This window comes from Equus quagga, unplaced genomic scaffold, assembly GCF_021613505.1.
Source record: "Equus quagga isolate Etosha38 unplaced genomic scaffold, UCLA_HA_Equagga_1.0 HiC_scaffold_5022_RagTag, whole genome shotgun sequence".
NCBI classification, from domain to species: Eukaryota; Metazoa; Chordata; class Mammalia; order Perissodactyla; family Equidae; genus Equus; species Equus quagga.
This window is the reverse complement of record NW_025793940.1, coordinates 1-11,404: the sequence shown is the minus strand read 5'-3', so window position 1 is coordinate 11,404 and position 11,404 is coordinate 1. Positions and strand designations below refer to the sequence as shown.

Below are 11,404 nucleotides of genomic sequence, written 5' to 3'. Positions count from 1 at the left end.
GGGCACTCATTTCTTCCTTTGTCGTGGGTACCGAAGTATATGGGGTCAATGACTGAGCGCTGTGCGTGTTCTCCTGGCTTCACATCTTAGAGCTCCAAGGATGGCCACTGGTGGCGCGGGTGTTCCTCCCCATTATGAAGGCTGCCACAACCAGGACCACGACCAGGAAGACCCCAGCAGAGATGGCAACACTGTGGTAGCTCCCCTGGGTGCTGGCTTGCTCCTCCACGTCAGCCACCGACAGGTCTGGGAAGGAGAGGGACCAGGAGAAGAGGGTCGGCGTCACGATGAGCCCAGGGGAGAAAGACGGGGGACAAGAAAGGTGGGGGTCCCAGGGCCGTGATGGAAATCAGAACTGTCTGTCTGGTGGGACAGGAAAAAGGAATAGGAGAGAGAAGTGCTGAGGGGAAACTGAGGCCAGGCTCCAAAGGGCAGTGGAAGGTCAACCCAGGGAGATTTCAGTGTCTTGTCAGCCAACAGACTCAGAGCAGGTTTTGGGGCGGGAAGTCAGAGCTGGGCTTTGGGAGGTCAAATCTGGATGGAGGCTCCCGATAGACGGGAGGGGAGAGAGCGGGGGCACTGAGGCCAGCTGGGAAATGGGTGCAGAGTCACAGGCAGGAGGTACCCAGGCCCCAGCTCCTGCAGCGCTGAGGGGAGAGAAGGGAGAGGAGAGACGCGAGCAGCATCCCTGTCACCCATCACCCACCCGCCGTCCTCTTCTCTGTAGCTCCGACTCCCAGCAGAGGTGTCACACAATCAACGTATGTGACTCATTTCTGAATTGCATCCCCTCCTGCCCAGTGTCAGCTCCACGCCGGCGGGGATTTTGATCTGTTTCTGTTTGTTTAGGAATTTGTCGCCTGGCACTTAACAGGCCTTCAATAAACATGCCTGAGGGGCCAAGCGGAGCAGCAGTTAAGTTCGCACGTTCCGCTTTGGCGGCCCAGGGTTTGCCAGTTTGGATCCCAGGTGCGGACATGGCACTGCTCAGCAAGCCATTCTGTGGCAGGCGTCCCACATATAAAAAGTAGGTTAAGATGGGCATGGATGTTAGCTCAGGGCCAGTCTTCCTCAGCAAAAAGAGAAGGATTGGCAGCAGATGTTAGCTCAGGGCTACACTAATCTTCCTCAAAAAAAAAAAAAAAAAAGTGCATGGGATGAAGAGTGAGAAAAGAGCCTAGATCATCCGGACATGGGGATGGCCTGATCTGGGGACAGGAGGAGAGACAGCCATCAAAGATGCTCCATGGCATGGAGCCCTATGACCAAGGGGAGGGTTTGTGACAACTACTGCTAGCCCACACGTGTCCCTGTCACCAGGGCCCCCCGTCTGTTGACCTGGCCCCGGCCCAGACCAGAAATCCCGGGAATCCCTCTGCGAACACTTCCTCACCCACACTCACAACAAGACAGCACAGCAGGAAACACAGTCCCTGTCCCAAAGGAGGAAATGAAGTGGCTTGTCCAGTGTCCGGCCCTGCGGGCAGCCAGAATAGAACAACCCTGCCAGCATCCCCACAGCCTCCACGCCCTGATGTCATTACACCTGGGCCTAACTTGTTATTATTGTCACAAGCAATAATGTTACCGCTAACGTTGTTAATATCGGTGACAATGAGAACAGTAAGAAAACCACCGGTCATCGCACCCAGTGACTTCTACCAGGCAGAGGCCAAGGCCACTTAACCAACACATTTTTGTAATTCTCTCAACAGTCCTAAGAGGTGAGCATTAACACTTTTTTCTCACAGGTGAGGAGCGTGAGGTTCTGGGAGTTCAGACCCAGGGGATAAGGGGAACAGCTGTGTCTGTGTCCCAGGTCAGAACTCCCATGCCCAAACCCCACACAGGGGTCCCCACAGACCAGGAGCCCTTGGAAGAAGGCCGGAAGCAACTCCGCATGGCCCGGCGTAGCACAGCATGCCCGGCACACAGTAGGTGCGCAATCTGAGGTGGAATGTGACACCCACAGAGACATCCCGAGTCCCCAGGTGTTGCAGGCCTGGGCCCTGGTGGGCAGTGGGTCAGGAGGGCCACCTACCCAGGCTCCTCTACTCGGCGCTCGGGGCCCGCAGCTGGATGGGGCCCAGAACAACGTCCACATTCTCCTGGTAGGAGCCTGCGTCCCTCTTGGACCTCACCACACAGCCCCTGTGGCAGCGGGAGGAGTTGTCGTCCGCCTTGCACACCACCATCCTGCACCGCAGGTACACGGAGGGGAAGCGGTTCAGGAAGTGGAAGGAGCTAAACTTGAAGCGGGCGACGCGGGGCGACGGCCGGGGCAAGGTTTGATAGGTCGTGTCCTTCACACACCTGGAAGCAGAGAAGAGTCACCCGTGAGCTCTCACCAGCACCCTGTGCTCTTCAGGACTCGGATGCCCCCAGCAGGCAAGTCCAAGGCCCAGGCCCCCGCTGCCCCTCCGATCCACCCTCTGAATGCGTAGCCCAGACACTGACTGCCAGCCCTGCAGGGACGTCCTGGCAGGTCTGGGATGTCAGCAGCATCCTAACGCAGCAACTCAGCCCAGGGTTCCCACGCAGACAAGCAGGCCCACAGTGCACAGCGGGTGCTCTGTGACCATGTGCTCAATGGCCCCAGGGAGCCCAGGTGAGTCCAGGAGGTGACAGGGCCCAGAGTAGGGGCAGGAAGGAAGATGACATTTCCTTCCCTTTCCTGGTCTCAGGGCCAGGCCGGGTGACACTCGACTGCTCTCTGGTGTCTCTGGTGCCCTCCCTGTCCAGGGCTGTCTCCTGACCACCTCGCCCTGCCCTGCACCCCGGGCAGCCGTGCTTTCCTCATGCGCCGGGTACCCTCCAGGACGCCCGGCCCTCATATCAAGCACTCCGCAATCCCTCCGGCACCTCATCTCTGCTGGTGCTACAAGGATCATTACCTAAGGATCCGCTGAAAGAGATTTTACTCAGCTACGGGGAAGGCGCATCTCCCAGCTCCACCCAGCTGAGAAGGAGCTCACACTGACCGCGTGCAGCACTGACGGGAAGATTCCAGGCGATGCGGCCAAGACAACAGCAAGGACCCTGCCCATGGGGTTCAGGGTGGAAAGTTTTGGGGATGCATGGCAGGTGTCGCCCGGGCATCCTGACTAGCCTGGAGATGTGACCCAGGGTCCACTTGCTGTCTTGCTTCTGCCTTCCAGAGCTTCCTTCCTCTGCTCTCAACTCACATTCAGATACCAAGTTCTTTTTCCACAGTATTCACTTTAGCAAGAAAGGTGGGAGAGAAAGTCCCCAAAGACCCAGAAGGAGGTCGGACAGTCGTAAACGAGGTCGGAGAAGCTCAGGGGCCACCGGGCAGGAACTGCATTTCCCATAAACCCACATCAGTCTGGGGTCTGCGAGCCAGAGCTGCACAACCCAGGCTGCACTTCACAATCTCCCCAGGACATTTTTAAAATACAGATGCCCGAGCTCCAGCACAGATCAAATAAAGAGAATGTGCAGGTGGGGCCCAGGCATGGGTTGTTTGAAGCTCCAGATCATTCTAATGGGCATCCAGGTGGTTGGCGGTCAGGTGCAGCTAACGAGTCCCTGGGCTCCAGGTACAGTGGACACATCTTCCCCCACATGCACCTCCCCCTCTCCCCAGAAAACACCATCAGCTTCTGCGCATGTATGTGCCCGAATTTGACCCACAAGAATTCTTTAGCAAAGAAGAAATAAATCACTCGCTCATTTGAATTCATCTCAATCATTCAACATAATCAGGTATCACCTTGTTACTCTTTGTAGAAAGAGGAGTTGAGTGAGCTACTCCCCCTTCTTTGCTGCCAAGGAGCTGCTGTGAATTGAACCGACTGCATAGACCGTGAAAAAGACAAGCCTCAACACCCATTTACCAAATTGGCACGTATTCAAACTGTGCCTGGGAAGAAACGCTGTTTTTAGTGTCCAGGGAGGTGTGACACTTAACCTCCCAACCCTAATTCCTAGCACAGCCCCTGACCCTCCCAGTACAACTTCCACATGAAGCAATTGTTACTGAGGAGCCAAGGTCAAATCGTAAGCCAGGAAATGGTGCACACGCCAATGGACAGAGATGAAAGAGAAGGGACTAGAGGTGCACACTCCGGGGTCCTAGGACCCCTCCATGAGCTCAGAAGAGGACAGGACTCACCAGAGTCCATCATCCGGGAAGCAGAACAATTGTAGAGAACCCCAACCTGGGCACCACTGACCCCAGCCTGGCACTACTGGCCTCCCCTCTGCATCTCTTGAGTTTGGTTGGAACCATGGACTCTGAGGACGTCCATTCTCAGCTGATGGAGGTCAAGGGACCTTCTGCTGCCTTTGATGCAACATTCCTTGCGGACCACCTGCTGCACATGCTCTTTGCCCAGGGCCCCATCTACTCTTTCTCATTGAATCCTCCCGACAGCCTATGATGTGGGCATCACTATGCTCATGTGATGGGCGAAGAAACGGGCTCAGAGAGGTGCAACTGCCTGCCCGGAGTGATACAGCTAGGGTGTGGCAGGGCTGGCATCTCAATCTTGATCTGCTCCAAAAGCAATGATTTCCCACTGCACGCATGTCTTTTGAATACAAAGGCTTGCCTGGAGTTTGGTCACCCGGGGTCTAATCCCAGTTTACAGCTAACCTGACTGGTGACCACCGGTGAGTCATTCAGTTCTCCAGACACCCATCTCCCTGTGTGTTAACCAGAGACGATAACCTGACTGGTTAAGACTGAGCGACTAGGACCAAAACCTACATTCCTTGAGCCTGTGGGCTACTCGTGTTTGAGTTACCAGGCAAAGGTTGAAGTGCCCCCAGGAAGACACTCCTTACCCGCTCCGGATTAGATCGTAAGTCAGAGACGTAAAGTCACTGGAAGATGGCGAAGCCACGCAGGTGTCCACAAACAAGTCCAAGGAGGTGTCGGAATGGAGGATTTCAGCCTGAAGGTACAAAGTCTGGTCCAGGTCCACATAGTACGGGCTGCTGGTCACGCGATTGGAGAATGAAGAGGATGTATAAAAGAAAATGTTCACATGAAAGTTGCTATACTGGATTTCCGTGACCTCAATGGTGTCATTAGCGATGTACATCGTCTTAACCCAGGTGTCCCGGAGCATCTTGCAGCTGACGTGAATGTGCAGGTCCTTCTTCCTCTTGATGATGCCGCTTGAAACAGCTGCTTTGAGGACGTTGGAATAGGTGATGGTATCATTATCTACCTGGGAGAGGCAGGCAGGGGAGCAGAGTCAGGCAAATGTCACCTGCTAAGGGGATCTCATTGGTGACTTGGGTTAGAAGGAGAGGAAAGTGACTCAACAAGCCTTCAGACCCCGCCAGAACCACAGGGAGATGGCACATGCCTGCTGCCAGGGCCCCCATGGCCTGGGAGGGGCCCGCCGCCTGACTAACAGGACTCCTTCCTCTCACTCATCCCCTTCCTCCACCCCATATGGGGGACCACAGTGTGGCCGGGTGTTGGGGCCCCCTGGGAGCTGCTCCTCCCGGGCAGAGGGTGTGTCTGGATGACCCCGCGCCCTGCTGTGTGACTCAGCTGAGCTTGGACCCCTTGGCTCAGGGCCATTCTGGCTGCTGTTTCCTTCTCACTGCTGCCGGGAGGAGTCAGTCCCATCTTTGTGGGAGGGGCTGGTGGTAGCAGTTTCCCTGTGCTCCGGCTGGGTCAGTAGTTACTGCAGCTTGGAGTCTGGAGCTGCTGGAGCTGGAGCAACAGAGATCTGGAGTCAAGGCTGCAGCAGGTCTCTACCTCTGGGGCAGGGACCTCGCCAGAGGCTCCTGTGGACAAGGGGGTGGGCCATGGCCACCTGAGCACTTCCTGTCACACTCTGCTTTCTCACTCCCTGGACCATGGCGCCATTTGCCACTGTGCCTTTCACCAGGCAGCAAATTCATGAGAATGTCGGTCCCCCATGCTGCTGGATGTGCCTACCATCTTGTAAGTGACCTTTCTGTGGAGGGAGCCTGTGCCTGGTGGTCTGTGAGCGTCAGAAGGAAAGGGTGATGTCTAAGCATCTCTCTCTTTTCCAAGGGCTTGGTAGAGCATCAGCAACAGCATCAGCAGCATCAGTAAATATCCAAGGAATGGATGAAAGGTCTCGGGGACAGCGGCCCAGTAAAACTGCAGTTACGAATGAAGGACTGGGCCGGGAGCTGCCCTCCCAAGTACCAAGAGGACACAGGTGAACAAGGCCCCAGGAAGCTCTATGGTCATGATCATCTGGCCCCACGTGAGGTGAACACAAGCGGGCATCACCAGGTGGAGACTGGGGGAAATCTTCCCTCCCAAATGCGATGATAGTCAGAAGCAAACTTCTAAGGGGAAGTACGAGTTCCCAGGTCCGAGTTCCCACAAGCCACGGGCGCTTTTGTAAGAACAAGCACAAAAATCACACCATAGTGGCCTGCACAGAAGTCCTAAAATGTAAGGCAAACTTACTCTTTAAAAAAAAAAAAAAACAGTTTGTCGCTTAGTCACATTTAGTCCTGTCCACTGTCAGCACTAAAACCCGATCCCGGGCCGTTTGGGAGGTTAGACAAGCCCTCCTGAGGCCACACTTGTACAGCTTAAACATGATTATCCCCCAGAACAGGGAGAGTTGGAGAGGCTTTCACTGCATACCTGCAGTTCAGAACCCAACTCTGAATCTGTCCCTCCAGAAAAACATGTGAAAAGAGAAGGTATACCAAGTAGCTTAAAGTGGTTTTGCCCCGCTCGTCCCCTTCCCTTCTCCTCTCTGATCACTGGCTTCCTATTCTCCCTTCTGAGGGCAGAAAGAGGTTCCTGAGGTCCCAGACCTGGGGCAGGGCCAGCCTGGCCTGCAGGGGCACCAGAGCCCGCACGTTGGACTCAGGTCGCGGAAGGACCCAGAGTGGGCTCTGTCCTCCATCTCTTCATGGTAAGTACACTGTGTTTTCTGCCTTTACATATTCTTAAAAATTTTTGACTTTATAGTTGAGTGCCAGTGGTTGCCACAATAAACCATATAAATGTTGTCACGTTGTTACTCCTTCAAAGAGGAGCCGAGGTGCCTTCCACTTAACTCTGTACATTAACGTGAGAGTTTTCTTAGAATCCCCATGTGTCTGTGGTTTCTACAGTCAAGCTAAACTCTGAATCTACTCCAAACAGTGCACGTGGAGCACAGGGTTATTTCTCGATCATGAGAAGCAGTTCTGATTGTAGATTAACGTTCATTCGCAGACATCTGCTCAGTTTGGAAGAAGCTCAGTGTGTCGTTGGGGGAGACCTCATCTACTCAGCCCCATCAGCCACCATTTGTCAGCACCTGCTAAATGGGGTGCCTGGAGGAACTGTGGAAAGTTCTGGTATGGATCTTGTCACCCTGTCTTTGAATTCTGATGTTCACAGTCCACGATCACGTGACCTTGGGCAAGCAGCTTAACTTTTGTAAGCCTCCATTTCCTCATGATTAAATGGAAATAAAAGTCATCCTGAGAAACTGGAAGTCATTGAGAACTCTTAGTTCAGTGGCTGGCATACAAACCTGCCATTAGTAATGCGGTTATAAAGGCTTAGGCTCCACCCCGGGGGACTGGGAGTTGCAAAGAGGAATAAAATATTGGCCCTGCCCCTGAGGCACTCGGTTTGGTAGGGGACACAGGTGTTTAAATGAACAGAGGAATCAGAATGCGGCATGTGCTGCTCACCATCTGTCGAGTTAGAAGAACCAGGGTGGGCACGTTCCTTTGGCAGCTCCTGATGGAGATGACGGAACATCACGGGGCAGCTCAGAGGTCAGGGTCTCCAGGCTGCACATTTGGAACCAGGATGGCTGATCACCTTTCGTGGACTGACTCCCACTGACTAAACTCATGACAAACCAGGATCTAACACAGTCGGTTTACAGGGCCGAATGAGAAAGCCGGGTTGCCTAGATCATTTCCATGGCGTGACCAGTATGTACCTTCTCTGCATGTGGGTCTCCCTAACCTGCTCAGCTCCTCTCAGAAGGAGACCCGGTGTCTGTAGGGACTAAGAAAAGGGAACCCAGTGGCCACAATGGCGAGTGCAGACCCTCAAGCCCAGGCATCTAGCCATGGCTGACAGGTCAGTCTGGTGGGTAACGAGTGTCCCCTTCCTCTCCCCATTTCTCATGTGTCAAAGGATCAGGCATGACCTTGCCAAGTAATGAGCAGCACCATCTTCGCAGCCAGCACAGTGCCTGGGACACAGCAAACGCTCAGTGTGTCCCTGGTGAATGACAAACTGAGGCCTCCACACGTGTGTGTCACACTTTCTAGGTACTTGAGCATTTCATGTTGGGGATTTCCTGTAGGCCCAAGCCAAATAAAAGGGTTGGCACTGTGTCTGTTCCCTGACAGATAGAATTTGGAAATGACTACTTAGGCGTCAAAAATTCACAACTTAGATTGGATAATTTAAAATAAATTTACATAAAATTAAATGCAGCCATTGTAAGTGTACTATTCAGTGAGGTTTGACAATAATCACCCCCACAATAAGACACAGAACATTTCCACTAACGTAAATAGCCCCCTTCTGCCCCTTTGCAGTCAATCTCCTCCACCAGGTCGGCTTTCTGTCATTACCCATTTACTCTCCATTTCTAAATTCTACAGAAATGGAGTCACAGAGTAGGTCCCCTGGTCCTGGTGTGTCTGCTTCTTTCACTCAGCGTAACGTTTTTGAGATTCTCAGAGTCTGGCATCAACTCTATCAGTCCTGGGTGACAGACCAAGACCTTGACCCTTCGAAGCCCAGCCTCCGTATTTTTAAAGTGGGATGACAAAGAGAGAGTACTTGGTGGGGTTTGTGGAGTATGACCCTGACTAATCCCAGAGTCTACCATTTGTAGGGTGACCAGTATCCCAGTTTGCTCAGAATCGAGGAGTTGCCTGGGACATGAGACACTTCCATGCTAAAATCTGCAAGTCCCAGGCAAATCAAGGCAAGTGGTCACGCTACATGGTGACAGCTCAACAAATGGCAGCTGCAGAGACCAATTCACCATGAAGCTAGTGAAGCTTAAGCTTCAGGGCCCCATCCCCCTACCCCCACCATGTACATGGGTTCTTCCCAAGCTATCAACATATTGACACAGCCACATGTTTTTGTACGATTTATAAAAGTAAGATATGTCTACATTCTTTTGCTCAATGAGGCACCCGTCTCTCCCATCCACGCCGCCTCCAAAGCGTGTAACCTTCAGGCCCTATGGAACTGGAAGAGACCCCTGGGAGCTGTCTTCATTATTGCTGACGTGAGTGGCAGCCTACCAGGCACCCTCTGTGCTGGCCAGTGCTGAAAACCTGCCTGGTGAACTTCCCTCCCCCTCCTTCCTTCCATTTAGGAGTGGCTGCAGCCACGTCACGGCATCAAGAAACAGAACTATATCTTCACCCAACTACATTTTGGTTCTCCCATAATCATGTCTTCTGTGTCCCCAGCATTCAAGGAGCACAGCGCACATCACAATAAGAAAGCTGCCCAGCAGGAGACAGTGCGGGAGGCCTCAGGCTCACCTGCTCGATGGTGCCGCAGCCTGAGTAGGGAATTGTGAATGTCACCTGGCTCGACGTTATCTGGGGCCGACACTGGCTGCTCCCACCCGAGCTGGGAATGACAAGGTCCCCGGCAGAATAGCCCAGGGACTGGAGGTAGCTCCTGCTCACGCTGGCTTGCATGCGATCCGGCAGACAAAGCAGCTCTGTTGGCCAAGGGCAGACAATGCGTCAGTCAGCGCCCCGAGCCGCACAAGCTCCACGAGGAGCCCCCCACACAGAGGCGCAGAGATCCAGATGGCCGACAAGGATGGTGTGCGCGGGACACGCCTCCCCATGACCCCCAGGCGCCCCACGGCCCCAGTCAGCCCCATTCTCAGCAGAGCCCTGTGAGGGCACAGGGACTCTGGATTCCTCTGACGGAGAAATGGAGGCAGGACGTGGCTGAGTGAAACGTTTGCCGAGTTACCATTTACCCATAAGGAAAGTAACGCTCCGGTTGAGTTGTGGGGTGTGAGGTAAGGTCCTCGAACCCTGGGAGCAGGTCCGTGCTCACAGTCCCAACTGCAGACGGAGCGTGGACACCGCCTGGCCCTCCCTGGCCAGTCTGTCAGTCAGTCCCCTGCACAGCTCAAAGCACGGCCGTTAGCCTCACTGGAAGTGGCTGAGTGACCAGCTCGATCCATGTTCAGACAGCAGCCAAATGTGCCAGGTCTCAGGACATGATCACAGCGTCCCACACGCTGGGAAGGTCACAAGGCTTCAAGACCTCAAAGTCACCTCTGCCCTTGGCAGCGACATCTCACTCTATGCTGAAAGCATCACCCTGCACCTTCTACTTAGTCTCTGCCACCACCGTACGGCCAGTACACTGCCCACGGCCAGTTCTGACCCTTGACCTCGTTTCTGGGCAGCCAGAGTCCCAAGACCCACAGCTCCTGGCCCCTTGGTGACCTGACAAGGCTGCTCTCATTTCTTATTTCACAGCCACAGAAGGTTGAGCGGCTTCTGCTCTCCGAGGTGCACCCACCGCTAGCGAGCCCTCACCAGGGGGACTTACCAGTGCTGTCATTGGAAGGATGAGAGTAGTAGTCGGCCTGGAAGCCTTTCTTTGTGACACTGCCGTCGCTGACAAAGCGAACGGACAGGAAGTTCGAGGACGAACTGAAGGAGCCCCTCGCCCCATCACAGACCCGCGCAATGAGAGGGGAACTGTGGTGGGGGCCGTCGAACACTTCAATGTAATCGTAGTTACAGCCGCCTTCCAGCCTGCAGACAGAACACACAGCTGTGGCTTCACTTTTAACCAGGATTTGACCCAGGAGGTCAGACCTCAGTGAGGGGTCACACCTCTGTGCCAGAAATGCCGACAAAACTAAAACTGAAAATAATGGATTTCCTTAAATCCAGCAGAGACTCATCTTCCCAGGACCTACGTGCATGGGTCTCAGTCGTGCCTGTTGGGTCCCACGTATGAAATCCACACACGGTCTCCTGACAGCCCTTTGCATCTTGAAAGGAAGGGATCACATCCTGCCTTAGGCTTTTCATTCAATCAAGAAGACCCAAGTTTCCCATGGCATGAAATAAATAGCCATGAATTCGTAGCAATAGAAATAAATAATTGAACAATAATATTGCGCAGATCACACAGCCTTTCTGAATCTCAGATGTGAAGTATTTACAGAGGCGAAGTTCTCCTACCCACACATACCGACAAGAGCTGGTGTGAAGTGCAAATGAAACAGTATGTGGAAAAGGGCCTCATAAAATGTCACAAATGGTTCGGTCATTGTCACTAAGATATTGGCCAAAGAACCAGGGTGGTCAACCTTCCTCCAAGGAATTTCGTAAGTCCCCCGGATCCAAAATGAATTATAATGACATAGGAGAGTGTAATGATGAGGAGATTAAAATAATATTGTGT

At 53.6% G+C, this 11,404-nt stretch overlaps 1 protein-coding gene across 1 annotated transcript; it reads right to left on the bottom strand.

Annotated features, from left to right (window-relative positions):
* Positions 1 to 6: 6 nt before the first annotated feature.
* Positions 7 to 10,852, bottom strand: LOC124232355 (deleted in malignant brain tumors 1 protein-like; the record flags this gene model as incomplete). The annotated part of the gene is given in 5 exon segments (XM_046649309.1): positions 7 to 246; positions 2,042 to 2,313; positions 4,810 to 5,198; positions 9,499 to 9,683; positions 10,538 to 10,852. Coding segments are annotated over 5 exon segments (1,328 nt in total), but the record flags the coding sequence as incomplete, so codon positions are not given.
* Between the last annotated feature and the right edge of the window lie 552 nt (positions 10,853 to 11,404).